Source organism: Acanthisitta chloris, unplaced genomic scaffold, assembly GCF_000695815.1.
Source record: "Acanthisitta chloris isolate BGI_N310 unplaced genomic scaffold, ASM69581v1 scaffold14126, whole genome shotgun sequence".
Lineage (NCBI taxonomy): Eukaryota > Metazoa > Chordata > Aves > Passeriformes > Acanthisittidae > Acanthisitta > Acanthisitta chloris.
The window spans coordinates 7,112-25,331 of NW_008676555.1; the positions used below are offsets into that span (position 1 = coordinate 7,112).

The 18,220-nt window shown below is 41.9% G+C and overlaps 1 protein-coding gene across 1 annotated transcript; it reads left to right on the top strand.

Moving 5' to 3' along the window:
- Positions 1-3,886: 3,886 nt before the first annotated feature.
- STON1 (stonin 1) lies at positions 3,887-15,931 on the top strand. Its single transcript, XM_009076196.1, has 3 exons — positions 3,887-5,804; positions 15,245-15,447; positions 15,825-15,931. Exons 1-3 carry the CDS (start codon positions 3,887-3,889, stop codon positions 15,897-15,899), a joined length of 2,196 nt encoding a protein of 731 aa, XP_009074444.1. The 3' UTR covers positions 15,900-15,931.
- Positions 15,932-18,220: the final 2,289 nt, after the last annotated feature.

Here is an 18,220-nt window from a genome sequence, read left to right on the forward strand (position 1 = left end):
TTTGATCAGGGATTTCTGAAGCAACAAAAGACCCAGTAATAGCTACAGCCCATGAAATCTCTCAATAATAGGATAGGATTTCTCTTCCTTCTGTCCTCGAGGTATTGAAATGAAGAAATTAAACTGCAACTATTGTTCATTAAATGCTGAGGGACTGTGTTAATCTGATAAATGGGAAGATTGTTTTCATGCAGAGGAGGATGAATTGAGATGAGTCGCAACTTTTGGGCTCACTGGAATTAATGCATTTAGGATCAACTGTTATTTCAGCCAGCTGTCTTGGTTGGCAGTTTCACTATGCTAAAAATGGTATTTCCTGTCACATATCTGAACGAGATACCACGTGTGCTTGTAATTTAAATGTTATGGGCCACGTAACATATGTGGTAACTGAGATCAATGGCATCTTGTATTGTTTTCCTCTTACCCAAACCATTTCAGTTACATTTATGTGGGTCCCACGGGGAACCTTTGCCTTTTGAAGGGAAAACACATCCATTCTGAATTTGCTGCAGTTTCGAGGAAGAATGTCCCAATTCATAAGAAGGAATTTGGAGCACTTTTTAGAACAAAAAAAAGAACTTGAAAAGATTACTTTATTGTGTTGTGCAGATGTAAAACCATTAGAGCTATGTAATGTAGCATAAGACTAATTTTGTTGTTTTAAGCATTAGATGAATGGTGCTGCCAATAACACAACACTTCCTTTTATTAGCATGACATTATACAAACAACTTGTAAAGATCCATTTGGACTTTTATCCTCCATTCCTGGAAGTCAGTTTTGGGGATCAGTGAGGAACAGTAGGGGAACCACTATCTATTTTAACACTTGCTTCTTGCATGTGTGTTTTTGTTATCATCAGTGTCTTTTTTAAAAAAAACCCGCAAACCTCACAACTCCCACATATTTGGAGCAGTAATAAAAGGTGAAATCTACAGCCTCGGACAGGTACACTGAGGGTATTGTGATTGCAGATGAGAGCTCCATCTGCAAAAGTGGTTTTCTTCATTGACATTTATTGACTGAAGTTGAAGATTTGGCAGGTGGATTTCAAACATCTTTTTGTTCTGTAACAGGAAAAAAAACCCGTGCCAAATAATCTGTAACATCAGATTTTAAAAAGTGAATAGTAACAGGCGCTGGGGAAAAAAAATGACCCACACATCTGGAAATAATAAAGGATGCTGGAAAACTTCATTTCTAACAAGAAAGGGAAACAGGCTGCAAAATGTGTTCCTTACATTTGTATTTACTTACATTCCCATTTCATGATTTTTTTTTCCACCGAAGCATCTCAATGTTCTGAGATTTATCCCTTGAGCATGGCTGTGGTCACACCAAAGGGCTGTGCCTCGTCAGGCTGCTGAGCTTCGTGCAGTACCCCAGCATCATCCTGGAGCCCCTCCCGAGAGAAAGGCTTTCTCTCCCATGTGCAGTGTGTTTTTTCTCTCACTGGCAGTCGCTTATCTCTTGTAAATGCCAGAAGAGTTTTTAATGGCAGCCTTTGAGGCTGTTTCCTTATGTTCTCTGTCTAGCAGCCTGCCCCATGGTCCTGGCTGTTACAGAAAAAAAAAAGCCACACTCTGTGTTAGCATCACATAAGCCACTGTTAACAAATGAGACTTGTTGAGACGAAGCAAGGGCTGAAAACTTTGAAACCTGCCGATTTAGAAATAATTAATATATACTGCTGAAGGAGCAATGCTGGCAACCAGAGGGAGAGGAGCAGAAGGGTGTGGAATGGGAGGAAAAAATGATGACCAAGCCAGAGACCAAATAGCTGTGATTTTTCTTTCCATTGCTACACTGTATTTTGATGAAGTGATTGTGTGGGTGAAGGATACACTGGTAGTTGTGTGTGTCTGAGCTACAATAGTAATTTGTAACTTGTTTGCTCCCTTTCTCTTTCTCTCTCTTTCTGTAAGTGGAGGAGAGTGCTTACAAAATAACTAGCATAGTGCAAATATTTTTCTGACAAAAAGGTCAAGAGTTCAAAAAATAATGACGGACCAGAGTCCTCCTCCATTGCAAGCTCCTAGTTGCTTGGCCACAGAGTGAGCAGGCTGTGCCACAGTTTATGGTACTGCTCTAAACTGGCCAAGATGTGATGGGGAAATGGTACAAATAATGAAAAATAATAAAAATAATGGCATAAGGTTTCACTTGGCTGAACTGTGCCATGTCTAGAAATGAACTGTTCTCTAAATGCTACAGATAAAGAATGGCTTTTAGGGTTACGTGATTGTATGCTGTAGTGCTGTGCAACTAATAAGTGGCCTAGCTGTGGCTGTCTGTGCACGAAAGGGAATGGCTTTAAGTCATCGTTAACTGACCTTAATTAATGGAGTAATGTATGTGCAGGTGGTTTTTGTCTATATGAACTCTGCCTTCCTTGTGCTTTCAGGCAAATGTGAATGTGTTCTGACATAACAAGAATAACTTTTTATCAAATGAGCGATGTTTACATGTGCCCTGTGGTGCTTCATTGTACTCTATTCCTCCTCAGGCATCAGCAATTTATTACTCGCTTCCTCATCAGTCCAGAGCAGTGGGGAGGAAAAACTTTGTGTTTGACATACTCTGCATAAGGATAGAGTGAGCATTTAAATTTCAGCACATGATTTAAAACCACGAAGGCAAGGTTAATTATTTACTGGTTGCAGTCCTGCTCTGAGGACATCCAGCTGAGCCCTTTACCAAAGACACTTTGTTTGATGAAGTGTAGTTTATTAATTGGTTTAAAGACCTGTCCTTTTTCCAGGCCACCAGCCAATTCAGTGCCTAATAGATGTATATGTTGTTACTTGGCCTTGACTTGTGTTTCACCAGCATTTTATCTGAGGTGGACCTTGTAGTCTACCCTTCAGCAGGGATGTATTACTCATCCTTAGGGCTAATGTCTTGTTTATAAGTCTAATGCCTTTTCACCCTTCCTTCTAACATGTCCAGTCTCTAAAAGCATAAGGCTGGGTTGTAGGAACTGGTGTAAAGAGATTTCTGCCCAGGTCTGGAGGGCATCTGGAACCAGCCTATTCATGCTGCTCCCGACAGGAGGTGCCTCAGATGACAGCATGGAGTGGGTGATGAGTCCTAGGCCAGTTTTGGTGGCCACAACATGCTTCCTGCTGCTTCTCACCTGGGGGTGCTCATGCAGCTGCCCTGTTTCCACAGCAAGAAGAGAACACCTGCCTTGGAGAGACCCAGGAACTGGCTGCTCATTGCATGTGTTATCTCGGTGGGCTGGTTTTGCCCCGATGGCAATAGGGATGTGTACCTTTGCCATCAGTACTGAGTTGCTTCAGCTTTTCAAGCAAAAAGCTAAAGCTTTTCAGACAACAAAAAAAGTAATCACCTCTTCCAATCCTGATTGTGTCTTTGAAAACAGCTGCACCATTCTTAGTAAAATGCTGTTTTGTTTGGTAGGGGGAAGGAGGGGAAACTTTACCTGGAACAGATGCCTAATATGGAAAATCTCTTTCCATATTCTAAATTACACATAAGCTGTATAGTAGAAAGTATTATGCAAGCAGTCCTGTACCACTGTGGGGCTTTCTGGTCTCTCTGATGGAGAGACTGCATGCACCAGATGTTCTGAACAGCTCACAGAGCTTAGATCTCCCTTTGATCCCCAACCTGGGAGAGCAGCAGAGATTCATGTGCAGTTTATCTGTTTCTGCACAGCTATCTCAGATTATACACATAAAATGCGAAGTACACTGGGTTTGTGAACTGCTTGCAAATTTTGAGCTTTGTGTGCTTTGAATTTTATAAAGGTTGTTTTTATTTGTCTTCCAAGAGAATTTATTTCTGCTCATGTTTGTTGTTTCTTCGTAGACGGTTTGTGGGTCATGCGTGTGCAAGTGCCTCCAGTTTCTCCTACAAGATGTGTTCCACAAATCCAGCAAATTGGGTCACCTTTGATGACGAGCCACTCTTCCAGTCTCCTCAGAAATCAGTTGATAATCAGAGTATTTGTAAAGCAAATGGCCTTAAACTCAATCTGTCTAGTGTGCATGAGTCTTCAAGTAGGTCATCTTCTACAGGCAGCACTCCACTCTCATCTCCTGTAGTTGACTTCTACCTAAGTCCTGGACCCCCCAGCAACTCTCCACTTACTACGCCTACCAGAGAGTACCCAGGAAGCCCATGCATCCCAAAGTCTGGGATTCACATGCTTTATCCCATCCCTGAATGGCCATCAAACGTTGACCTCCTTCCATCACCTGGGATTTGCTCATCCCTAGCCTCGCAGAAACCAAGCAGCCTTCCTTTGAACACCTCACCTAATGACCATCCAGTTAAGACTTTGGACTCCAAATCAACAGATGAAGGAAACCCTAATCCCTCAGGAAGCTGTGAGGAATTAGCTCCAGGGCGCTTCCCATACTTCCAGAGCGAATGTGCTTTTTCCAGTCCTTTTTGGAAGGAAGGGTGCTCTCTCAGCATGTCACCAGCTAATGTTAGCATGCACAGGAAGGACAAAGGGATGGACAGGAGTGTATGTCATCCTAAAGACAAAGAAACTTATCATGATCAGAAAAGCCTTAACCAGGGCTCCTTCAGTTACATCTGTGAGAGGCTTGAACACCTGCAAGCTGATAGCTGTGATGCCATGGAAAACTCACCCATCTCCAGCACTCACACGTGGCACAAGCTTTCCCCCACCATCCCACGCAGCCTCTTCAAAAGCCAGAAATCAGATGGATGGCCATTCATGCTAAGGATTCCTGAAAAGAAGAACATGATGTCATCTCGGCAATGGGGCCCAATCTACCTGAGTGTCCTGGCCGGAGGTATATTGCAGATGTATTATGAAAAGGGCCTGGAGAAACCTTTCAAGGAATTCCAGCTGCAGCCACAATGTAAACTGTCTGAACCCAAATTAGAGAGCTACAATGTCTCAGGAAAAATCCATACTGTGAAGATCGAGTGCGTGTCTTACACAGAGAAAAGGAGGTATCATCCCAAAGTAGAAGTGATCCATGAGGCAGAGGTTGAGCAGATGTTAAAGCTGGGAACCACAGATTATAATGACTTCACAGACTTCCTCATAACAGTCGAGGAAGAGCTTATGAAACTTCCTACTGTTTCTAGACAAAAGAAGAATTATGAAGAGCAAGAAATGACTCTGGAAATAGTGGATAACTTTTTGGGGAAAGTCACTAAGGCAGAAGGAAAACTGGTAGAAAGTGCTGTCATCACACACATTTACTGCCTGTGTTTTGTGAATGGAGGTGCTGAGTGTTTTCTAACCCTGAATGACCGGGACCTCCAGAAGAGGGATGAGCGTTACTTTGACAAGGAGGAGGAGGAGAAGAAATGGATTGATATTCTTGATTGCCATTTCCATAACTGTGTCAAAGCACAGGAATTCGAGCAATCACGGATTATTAAGTTTACACCCCCAGATGCCTGTAGGCTGGAACTGATGCGTTTCAGCACACAGTATAATGGGCAAGACCTTCCCTTTTCTGTGAAGGCTGCAGTAGTGGTTCAGGGGGCATACGTTGAACTTCAGGCTTTTATAAACATGTCTTCAACACGTTTACCCACTGTGAAATACTGTGAAAATGTTATGATACGCTTTCCTGTTCCCACACAGTGGATCAAAGCACTTTGGACCATGAATCTCCAAAGGCAGAAGTCCCTAAAAGCAAAAATGAACAGGAGAGCTTGCCTTGGTGCTTTACACGAGGTTGAATCTGATCCCATAATACAAGTCTCAGTTGGAACAGCAAAATATGAGAGTGCCTACAGGGCTGTGGTGTGGAAGATTGACAGACTTCCAGATAAAAATTCAAGTAAATAATTTGCACTATAAAGTGATGGGCTTGGGTGTATGTCTTCACTGGTTTTATGCCTGTGTACCTCCACCAGCTGCTGTGGTTTGGGTTTTTATCTGTGCGATGGCATTTGTAGAAGCTGAAATAATCTTTTTAGGAAAAAGAGAATATAGTCTTATTTATTTTTTTTGTAAAGGATATTTTCCTAATTTATTTGATGGAGGCAAATGTATTGTTGTCAGTCATTTTAAGTGTGTAGTACCATGGAAGTGGATCTTGTCATTCTGAGTAAACCTGAAGTCTAATAAGACAGAGGGAAGGGTTTATGCTTCTCATATACTATCTGGGCAATGGGTGGGATGGGAAGCCAAAGCTGGTTGGTAAAATGATTTGTCCACCCAGTATCACACAGTTAATAGAAAAGGTGTTGGGTCTTGGCTTTCTAGCATCATTTAAGAAATGGAAGATATGATATATAACTAGAAGGTACTGTGGTCAAACTTTCTGTAGGAAGGTGACTGTGCTTGGCAAAGGCTGATATCCATTACCTCTTAATGGATTTGCATTGAGATGGCAATAACAGTCATGGCAATAACTGCACTGACAAAAAATGCCTCTCACTTTATTTCCATTTCTTTCTGGTGCTGATACCTCACTGAAAATCTGCAGCAATAAGGCCAGCTATGTTCATAGTCATGCACATGGAAGTAGCAAATTTACCTTAATTTAATGGAGAAAAATACAGCTTTTTGGAGACAAAAAATATAAATATTTGGTTTTAAAATTCCAATTTTTAGTCATGTTACCAGTACATTTTGAAAGGCGTAGTACTTTCCTAAAGGTATGAAAATTCTTGAGGAATATAGTATCCTGTTTCAAGTTCTGTAGAGTGAAGGCAATAGATCCTTTGCTTGAATATTCATTATGTGTACTTGAGGCTTTGGGAATCTGTGTAAGACAAAGGCACCTGTTAAATAATTTTGCCTAAAGTATTTGTAAAATCTGTACTTCTAAAAGGGGGTAAGTGTGTATTACTAACAAATGGATTGCCCTAGTCTTGTATTGTCCTAACTGTCTGGACTAACTACCTCTTTAAAATGTCCAGAGAAGATTTCATCTTCTTAAGTCCTGGTATCAGGTATGCTAGTACTTATTTGACATATTCACTTCCAGGCTCTTACAGCTATATGTGTGTGTGCACGTGAGAGTTAACATTCAAAACTATTAAAAGAGAAAAGAGAAGAATAAAGACAAAAAAAATCCCAAGGAATTTTTCCCCCTCATTTTTAACTAATTATAAGTTATATTTAACCTGACCTGTTGTTTAGGTAATTATTACTTTATTTTATGTTTTTCCAGTTTGATATTTGAATTGAGATTGCTATTTCTGTGACAGAAGTAACAGGTTGACAGAAAACTGAGGCAGGGGCAAATGAAAAGGGAATATTAGTCTGAGCCTATATATGAACCAAATTGCTTTTGGTATTAGAACACCATTTGCAAGCATCCTACATCAACATGCTTATGTGGCAGTTGTGAGAGTATGGATTATTGCATGGCTACTGGCAGACAAGAGTTAGTATTTTCACTAACAATGCTGCATGGAAATACTGGTCCTCTTTGTGTGCAGACTGGGACTTGCTCAGGGGATGAGGTCTCTCAAGCCTTGAGTGATTGTGCCTTTTGATTTTCATTGATGTGCACTGCAGGAGGAACAGCACAAACACTACTGTGCTCACAGTCAGAAATAACTTTAACACCATCTCTGTTTTCCCTTTTCTTTTGCTTTGGAAAAAACTGTGGTTGCCTTGGATCTGTGGCTAAATCCATATAGCTCCTCCTGGACTGGCTGATCCCTCCCTTTTACATGCTGCTTGTTAGCTGTGTATCTCATGCTCTGCTCAGAGGATGCAGGTGGCTCCCAAGCAATGGGCTGCGAGAGAGCAAAGGAGACACAGCATTGGCAGACAGGCCAAGGCAGGGAGCCAAGCCAGGATTAATGGTGGGGGGAGAGACATGACAGAGAGAAGGAAGACAAGGGGAGACAGTAAAGAAGGGGTAGGGGAGACTTAAAAATCGACAGGGAGGGCAGAGGAGTGATGGAGAGATGTACCACAAATAGTAGGCATAAGAAGATTTTTCAGATCTTCAAAATCTGCAGATATGGGTGTCTTGTGCTCCAGATTTCGGGGATTGGCCCCATGCTGCTGTGACCCATGTGTTTTCCCAAGGCTTAGGGAACTGTTTGGGTAGCTTTTAGTATTCTTTGCTATTTAATACAGGTTTGCTCCTGTAATAGTAATTCAGTCAATTTTAAAGAAGATTATAAGTCTTCCAAAGTCTTTAATTCCCTGCAGTTCTTCCACCTTAAGATTTGATGTGCACAATTCACTTCAGATTTATGTTATCTGAAAATAAGAAATGGTGGGTTTTTTTGTGGCATTCCACAACTTTACATTATTCTCTCCCAGTGGCTTCAACTTTTCACATTTGAATAATTCCTCTGGCTGAGACCTGCAAAATCATTTGTATCCTTGAAATGTTCATGCGTTTGAAAAAAGCCTTTTGGTAGTAATACTGCCCAGTCAAATTTTAAACTGCTTTGTCAAGTACTCTGTACACAGTTAAGAGTTTAAAAATAGAGTTGTTCCAAGGCGTGCCAAAAATCTGGAGACAGTCAAACTAATAGAAATATGTAAACTTTCATAATATGTTTACCACAGGGAGAAAAATATGTCGAGGCTTTTGCTTTCAAAAAGCCTTTGTCCAAGGCTTCTTGGAAAAAAAGAGAAAAGGAAGGGAAAAGCAAAAGTTGCCTACAGTTACGTTGTGGCATTGTTTATGAGCATCAAAATATGTTAGTATCCACTGAATTCTACTGAAGCACTTCCTTGTAAAGGTGCTGACCAAGTGAAGTCAATATGAGCTGTGAGATACCCCAGAATGTTAATAGCTGTTGTGTTAATATATGTTTATTCAGATATATAGATGTAGAGTTAGGAGTCAGAATGTTAGCATTATTTTTTAAAAAAACAAAGTAGTAGAAAAGCCATGGATTTTGAAGGGCTGATCCAATGAAATTTCTGCAAATTGAGCCTGTTTGTGAAATCAGGGCATCATATAAAGAAATACAGCACATGTCATGATTTCAGCACTGGAGAAGGTGTACACACCTGTATCACTCAGGGAGCTGAGGAAACACTAGACTTCAAAACACTGTTTTAATCACTTGCTGTGCAAATTTGAGCCATGTGGTGTTTCCTGCTAGGACACTTCCATCCTTGAGCTGTTCTGTAAAGCAGCAGTTCTTCAGCTGATAATTTCTTCTTTCATTCTGCATCACGGAGTCACGCTGAGGAAGCAGTCATTAAACAAGACAGGAAATTGGAGCCAGGGGAGCTTGTGGCTGATGGCAGCCCTGTTACTGCCTTTTAGCATCTGAGCATGGACTCCAGTGTGGGAGGTGATGTGGTTCCCAGCAACTACCAGCTGCCACTTTTCTCATTTTCTGATCCGCCTAGGTGGAAACTCCAAGCCATGGCTTTGTCAGGTGGGCTCCATCCCTGCACAGCCACCTCCTTCTGGCACCTGCAACGTTGCAAACTGCTTCTTGGAGGTAGCATGGTCCCACACTCCTATTTCTTATGCATTTCTCCCAGAAGGGTGCATAAATGCATCCATTTAGACAGCGCTGCAGGAGTTAGTAACTTCTAACAATCCTAATGTAAATCTGTTCTTAGTAATTGTTGGTATTTTCATGCTCAAAATGAGACTTTCAGAACTGGACCTATTTTGGTGAAAATAGAATTGCTATTTAACTCAAATAACAAGTACATTTTTTTGGCTTATATTGCTTGGCTTCATGAGCCTTTCTTAGATCAAGGTTGCTTGAACACTAGTTATACAGGTGAATAAGGGCTAGACAGTGTGAATAGATGCAAAGCTAAATTATTAATTCCTTTTGAAATTCTATATGAATGCTAAATGATATTTTGAATCTAGCATCATAGTTTGACTGATCTTTTGTTTGTTTGTTTTGGCTTTCTTGTTGGTATTCTTCAGAGGAAGGGAGCAAGAATTTGGAATGCTTTTAGGAAATAAGAGCCAGATTTTCAGATCAGGACACACTAAGGGTTCTCATTTCACAGAAATCTTAACAAGTTGCATAGACACCTAAACCACTAGGTTTCTGTCTTTTAAGCTGTCTAGTAAAAGCTCAGTTATCTTCCCAAATCATCTGGTTGCCTTTCAGGAATAGTTTGATTTCATCTGTCCAGGTGGTCATGTCTCCCACAGTGCCTGATGGGCCACATTTTGGATAACTGGGCTTGCATCTGGATATGTCAGCATGGTGTACAGACTTACACTGTGCCTGCTCCAACCCACCTGTCTTTTCACAGCACTACCTTTTCTTGCCTTCTGGCCAACATCTTGCGCTTTCAGCACTACAGTTTCTTTTGCAAAAGAATCTTACACATGCAGCCTCTTCTTCTAACTCCAGTGTAATACAAGGCCTGGGAGGCAGTAGTTTCATGGAGTGGAGATGACAAGGACTGGCCAGTTTTAGATGAAAACTAAGGTGATGTTCACAATCTTCCAAAGTGTTGGTCAGTCACTTTGCCATCTGACAGCTGATGAGAAGTTGCTCTACACTGCTAGCATAGCCCAGTAGTGGGCAGAAGAACTTCTCCACAAGTGAAGTGGTGAGTACACCCTTCTGACATTGACATTGGTACAAGAGATAGGTGGGATGGGGGGGAAATCCTGTGTTTTAGGAGTAGGTAAAAAGGTCCAGTGGAGGCTGCTCCAGAGGACCCAAGGCAGTAGCCTTACCCAGATACTAAAACTATTATCTCTGCCTTTACAGGTTACCACCTACAGAAAAGAAAGCACCTCAGAACTCACTGGATCCCAACACCAAGACCACCTCATGGCTGTAGGTCAGCTGTAATATAAACCCAAAGTTTTCTTTAAGGGCCATATGGTACAGAATCACAACTGTGCCATGTCTAACAGGGGAGCCTTCAGCAGCAGACCAAGAGGAATGGCCCATTTATGCCTGGGCTCAGGTGGACATCTATCATCCAACAGTTACCATAAGATACCTGCCCAGGAGAATTCCAAGCAGTGGTTATTTCTGTATTCTCTATTTCAGAAGACAAAATAATTTTAAAGACAATTCCCACTGATATCTGTTTCTTCATAGTCCTCCCTCCCACAACAGGAGCATGCTGAATTTGATCTCCAAAAGCCCTTAGATCTATGCTGGTTTCCCTTCCTTCTTTTTCCTGACCAAGGCATGACATGCCATCTTAGTGCTGCAACCCCTGCTTACCTCCCTAAGATGCAACACTCATGGCTGATGTTGTGCAGTCAGCACAGCCCAACCCAGCAAACAGCACGAAGACCAGGTCGAGTAAGTGTGTTGCCAAGCTGCATTCTGGCACCACCACGGGAGAGTCAAGCAGGTCCTGGGAGCCAAAAGCAGCACAGCTCAGGTGGGTTGTTGTGCTGTGGCACCACAGATGGGATGACATCTCACAGTGCTCCTTATGGCCTCCTTTACTGCTGATGCTGCTGTCACTGCAACTGATGCTGGGATGATGCAAGATTCAGTGATGGAGAGGCCTACCTCAGCAGAGGCTCATTCCACCATGTCCAGGCAGTCTGGAAAAGGGACTGTGGACCAAGAGAGTGTTAGTGCAGGAGAAATGAGCTTGGACCCAGCAATAGATGACTACCAGCAGATCATGGACAAGGCTCACATCACAGTGACACACAGATCTGCCAGGCCCTGGGTGCATGAAGTATGAATCACTATCTCATCCTCACACTTGTTCAGTGCTCCAGCTTCATTCTCAAGGGGTTGGCAGGTGCCTGTAATGCTTTTTCTGACTTTGTTCCTTCATCTATTTCAGAAATAAAGTTCCTAATGTTCGTTTTACTAGTCTCTGTGTTTTGTGTTATTGTCCTGAGATTTTAGCCACATGCTGTGTGCCCCTGGCATGGCACTCCTTGCAGACTGTGTATCCTTGTGCTTTAGTGTCCTGGGGCCGTGTCCTGTGCTCAGAAGTGTGGGCAATGTCTTGCACAAGTTGGGAGCCCTGATTTAGCACAAATTGCACTCAGTACCTCCTACTCCACTGTCATACCAGCTTTGCTGTCTAGCTGTGTGGGTGACCGAGCCCAATTCATGCACAAGTGCATTAAGCAGTAGGCTGTTATACAAAAAGGAGGTGGTAGTGCTGCTCCTTTTGGTTATGGGCCATGGTTTGGGTGGTGGTTGTCATTCTTTAAGTGCACGTGGGTTGTAAAGCATTGTGCCTTGACTGGTGTGGCAGGTGGGTTGCAAGGTCTGCAAGGAGGGGTGAAGATTTTTTGATCTGATCTCTCCAGCCTGTCCTGCTTGGTTTGGTTTCCCTCCCTCTGTGCTGGCATTGGCCAGTGCTGGATGCCTACTTCTACTCACTCACCCTAAAGGTGCTATTGAACATATTTAAGGAAGCTTCATTCCCAAAACTCAGGGCCTACACACTTTTTGTTGCAGTGATCCCTACCAATCACAGAATCAGTTAAGTTGGAAGGGACCACAGTGGGTCATCTGGTCCAAACTTTTTACTTGAGCAGGGCCACCCTAGAGCACATGGCTCAGGATTGCATCCAGATGGTTCTTGAATATCTCCAGTGAGGGAGAATCCATGACTTCTCTGGGCAGTCTGTTCCAGTGCTCAGTGACTCTCACAGTAAAGAAGATCTTCCTTGTATTCAGATGGAAATTCCTGTGCATCAGTTTTTGCCCATTACCTCTTGTTTTATTGGTTTCCACAACTGAGAGGAGTCTGGCTCCATCATCTTGGCACTTCCCATTCACGTACTTGAATACATTAATGAGGTCCTCTCTCAGTTGTCTCTTTTTGAGACTGAACAGGCCCAGCTCCCTCAGCCTTTCCTCATAAGTGAGGTGCTCCAGTCCCGTAATCATCTTTGTTGGCCTTCGCTGCACTTGCTCCAGGAGCTCCATGTCTTTCTTATACTGAGCAGCCCAGAACTGGACACAACACTCCAGGTTTGAAGGGCTGAACAGAGAGGCAGAATCACATCCCTCGACCTGCTGGGAATAGTCTTCTTAATGCATCCCAGGGTTTCATTTGCCTTCTTAGCTGCAAGGGCACACTGTTGACTCATGGACAGCCTCCTGGACAGTCCCTTTTGTGTATCTGCCCTTGCAGATGCATTACAACAATTACAATTTCTGTAGCCAGTTTCTTTTGAGCATGTATTAGAGCTGTGCTTAAATAGAAAGAAGAATCTAGTCCCATGTGGGGAGTGGTTGCTTGCTCTCCATTGTGGTAGATGTTTTTTCAGAGGTGCCTGGGAGACTTCATGGCTAGTGTTTGATACTCTTCCACAGTGCAGGATTCTAGCTGGTGTGCATATAGCACTATTTTCTGAAATCTGTGTAAAGGAGCAGCACCTAGGATAAGGATGGAATGCGATGTACGGCTGGAAGCAGCCTTTAAAGGGGGATGCTTGTAAATTGACCACATGCAGAGTCCCGCTGCTGAAAGTCTGCACTTGTCCAGTGACATGTCTCTTCTCTGAAGTGGTGGCTGTATATATGGCTGTGTTCCTGTGTGCATGCCTTGGGGGCACAGAACAGAGAGAGGAACACTTGCAGTCAGCAAAGACCTTTGTAAACTACCAATTATTGCTGTTATTAAACATGGAAAAAAGAAGAGGGAGAAAAAGAGTGGGAGATCTTCCTATCTGAAGTTTAGGGACTGATAATCCAAAGGACACTGCCTGTTCCTTCCTCCCCTTTGCTCACCTTTTCTTCCAGTTTTAATTGTGCTGTTGAGTGTAACAGCAAGGAAGAGGGAGGGAATTATTAATTATGCTAATTATATAATTAGTTAAAAAAATGTGAATTGTTTCAGTATGATTAAGAATAAAGAGCATGAATTTCATGCTCTTTAAGCCTTGATTATTGGAGACCTTTTGATTTATGCTGGACTTGGAATGAAATCCGGAGGATGGTTTATTGAATTAGACTTTCTTCTGGTGCAGTCATAGATATGTGTGACAGAACTCTGCCCATCAAACTGCTTGAATGTAAATTATCTCCTAAACTCTTGGGCAGGTTGTGGGGAAAACCTACAGCACAGACCGGAGGATGTATCCAGCCCAAGGCTCCTAGGAGCAATGGAGATGTAGCTTTTTCATTTATTTTTTGCCTTGCAGAATGTCCGTGAGCCTCTGGATGTGGAATGTTATCATGATTTTTCCCCACAGGATGGATAAAGCTCAGTATATGTTAACCCCATCTTCAGTATTTCCTTCATCCTGACATGAAACTGATTCCTGTCACCAGAGAAAGCCAGGGCATAAAGAATGGGACATTCTTGGGGATGCTGTTCAGTGTAATGGATGAAAACCAAATATACACCACCAGGCTTCCCTTTGACAAAATACAGCCAATCTTTTCTCTGCCTTTTTTTTCCTGCCTGCAGCCAAAGTGTAGTTAGTTGTCTACACTGACGATCAAAATCCTGGAAAGAAGGAGAAATGCAGAATTACTACTTTTTGCCCTGAAGAATTTGAAGAGAATTCTTTTCATTATACGATATTTTACTGTTTTCATGCACACAGTGAATCTGCTGACTTCAGTTGCTTTGGAAAGCTTTCACCTTGGTGTTCCTTTGTGCCTTTCCCTTACCATTGCCACATGTAAGAAATGCTAAAGCAACTGATCCCTTGGATCTAAGGCTGGATTAAAGTCATTCATGATATGCTGCACTACATGGACAGTCCATGACTCCTCTTTATAACATGACAGTTACTTTAGCAAGACTTTTTCTCTGGAAGAAATGGAGTATATTCTTTTCCTGTAACTAACCAAGCTAGAAAGGGAGTCCAAGTAGCCCTTATTCGGGCAGCTGGGATATCTCTTGTTTGAGCAGCACTCTGAGCTGAGCCTTTATCTTCCTGCTGTAGACATACTGTAATAAATGATGTTACACAAGATAGCTGTAGCACTTGAAATACACACTCCAGGAAAATTCCTACAGCAGAGAGCTCTGGAAAGGGGGATGGTTGGACACAGAGCAGCATCTCTGCCTTGACTACACCAGGGCCTTCCGGTTTTATTTTTTTCTATGAGAGTAAAAATGCATTTTTAAGGGGAAACAGATCTTCCAAGTAGTCCAAATTTAGCATACTCTTCTCTCAATCAGAAGCCGGAAGGATCTGGTAAATCTCATGTAAATTAATTTGTAAAACTGCATTGATTGTGGAAAGTGAGCTGAAGAAGACAAAAAATGTGTAAGAGGCCACCTGATGCCTAAATAGCAAAAGATTATAGAGAATAATCTTGTAGCAGAACAACTCTGTATTTATAACAGATAGAGCTAATTAATTGATGGTGTGCTGTGTTGTTTTTTTTTCTTTTCTTTTCCAAGGTTCAGATCATCCTCACAGCCTGTCTTACAAATTGGAACTTGGATCAGACCAGGAAATACCATCTGACTGGTATCCATTTGCTACTGTCCAGTTTGTTGTTCATGACACCTGTGCCTCAGGAACAGAAGTCAAGTCCCTGGGCATAGAGAGCGATCTGCAGCCTCAGAAACACATTGTTCAGAAAGCTTTTTACAATTGCCAGGTATTTTTGGGGCTATGCTTGCAGTGTTTACCTCCTCTTCTTCCTCCCCACTCCCCCATACAGTATTAGAAATGCAAATATGCTATGTATTCTAAACATACCTTGCATGTACTTTTGATAATGACTTTGAGCAAAACAATCATTAAAAAATCATTCCCTATCTGATCAAAGACGACGCTAAAAAACAGAACTGCAAAAGCAGCTTTGTTTTTCGTCAGCTGAGTTATTTTTGGGAGTAGTGGTTTTGAAATCTGTCGGGTCTGGAAATGTTTTGGTTCTGTGTCAAAGCTTTTTTTTTGTGCCATTGCTGCAGTTCACACTTTCAGTGTCCAATTATTTGCCAACTCTACCTGGTTCTTTTTGTTTTCTAATTACAGGTTGAAATTGAAAAGAAGTGGATTAGGCTTGATGGAGAAGACCCAGATAAGGCTGGCAACTGCCTAATGCAGTAAAAGTGGACAGGAGGCACCGTCATAGGATATTAGTAGGAATCAATTTACATAGGAGATTATATTGTTAGTAGAACTGCAGTGACCTAGTTTAGGACAAACATGGTCATTGAAGTTTTTCTTAGTGCTTACGGGTTTGATTCTGCAAATCAGTACTCATTTGACTGACCTATGTTCAAGCAAACTTCCTGTCACGGGAATATTGGTCTCCTTGTAAAGAACTGCAGGATGTGAACAGTCATTTGACTGATTCTAATATATTATTTTCCTGTTGTGTATCTATGACCTGGGAATGATCTCATATTCCATATTGAAACCTAATGGCACTACTCAAGAGTTTATGTCACTTGGACATGGAATATTAGTCACAAAAACTTCGAGAGTGTTTATGTGCAGACCAGCATGTGTAAGGTCCAGCAGGACCAATTACATTTTATAGTGGTGTTTGAAAACTGAAATCCCTCATGTTTCTGTGCCCCTTGATGTATGTGAACAGAACAAGCTGAAATGCTATTCTTGACAAGAGCTTTAATTAATGAGTTGGAAACTGGGTGACCAGTTTCATTGGCAAAATGGGAAAAGTTCCTCTGCAATAATATTCTTCATTTTTTCTGTGGCTGCAACTGTTTCCTCCCCAGCACTTTATAGGTTCACTCAGAGTAATCTCTTGGGCAAAAAAACCCCATATGGCAGCTGTGATTGAAATTTCTGTGCCAGCATCAGAGAAACCTTTTTGACTACTGTAGCAAGTAAGTTGGGGGGTGGATCCTCAGCAAGTGTAAATCAGTCCAGGTCCATTTCATTTGATGAGGCTTTGAGAATTTACACCAGCAGAGGTCTTCCCTTACAAGCTGAAGAAAAGGATAGTTGCTGCTGTTTGCTCTGGGTCTCCTTTAGGACCTCAGTTCAAGATTTTGGTTTAGAAACTTCAGGAGCTGTGGCTGTGAGTAATTTGCAAGACAGTTTTTTCATGCATGGGAAGGGAGATGTTTTTGTGCTACTGGCTCTAAAGGCATTTTCCATGGGGAAATAATGCAGGAATGGACTGTCACAAGAGACATGAAGCTGTGGCTCTTCATCAGGCAGCCTGAGCTACTAATCCCATGTCAATATGTTAACTGCATTTTCAACAATTCCTCAGCTATTCTCCCCTTTGTCATTTTTTGCAGACTGTAATTCCAGGTCTGAAAAAAATCTCGTACATTTCAAAAATGCTCCTGATACTTTTAATTATTTTTTTTTGGCTACAGTTGTCCTAAAATTATCCTTACTTCAAGCTGAAATTAGTGGAGAGCAAAAATGTAGTAATGCACTGCCTCACTTTATGTTTTGTACAGCTTGTAACTCTTTATATGAACACTGTGTAAAAATACAGATAAATGTTATTCCCCAAAAGTAGAAATATGTGGGATATGCACTGCGAAAATTACCAGTCTGAGGAAACAGAAGGCCATAATATGAACCTAGTTCATCACAATAAACTTTTCCCCCCCATTTGGAAGCTGAGAATGAAATGGGTAATAGATTCTATAGTAAATCCTGAGGGCAGGCTTTTTATGGGTATTGCATTGCCAAAGCCCCAAATAGGCTATTATGGTATTTTGGCTTCTCTATATATCCCTTTTTATTAGCAGATTATATTGTTATAAATCTAAGCAAGCACTGGAGTGTAGTAGTGATCCAAATACGTCTCAGCTGTTGCATCCTCCATCTGTGTTTGACTTGAGAAACCATTAGCACCTTCAAGTCGTGTTTGGTGTGTTTTATTCATATTCAATTTTGGTTTATATACTGCTCAGCTGAACTAAGGGGCATAGCGTGCGCCAGGACAAAATGTTTATACTTGCTACCACAGCAGAGCACAGCAGCTTGCTGAAGTCCATGGTTATAATAAAGCAACAATATCTACTAACCTGTGTGCTTGGTGAGGTAGAGGAAGCAAAACATGCATTGCAGATACCTGCACAAACCTTTGTCTGAGTATGACTTGTTTTGATTGGCATTAATACAGTTAATTCAGTAAATATATTAACAGTGGTTACTCTCCAAAGCCTGTCTTGCCCAGCTGGCCCCTATTTTTCTGTTTGTAAGAAAGAGGACCTCTTTCACCTTAGGATCTCCATTCACATCACTCATCTTCCTGGGCACTCAGTACCCGTTGGCCTTTCAGGTTCTGCAGAAACAGTGGCTGCTTTTCTTCTGTCAGGTGTCTACTGTGTCTCGGGATGTGTTTAAGATGTCTGTGTAGCATTGACACCTCAAGATACAAGCTATTGTTTTGACAGAGTGGCCTAAGTGATGAATGACAACCTTACAAGTCAGCA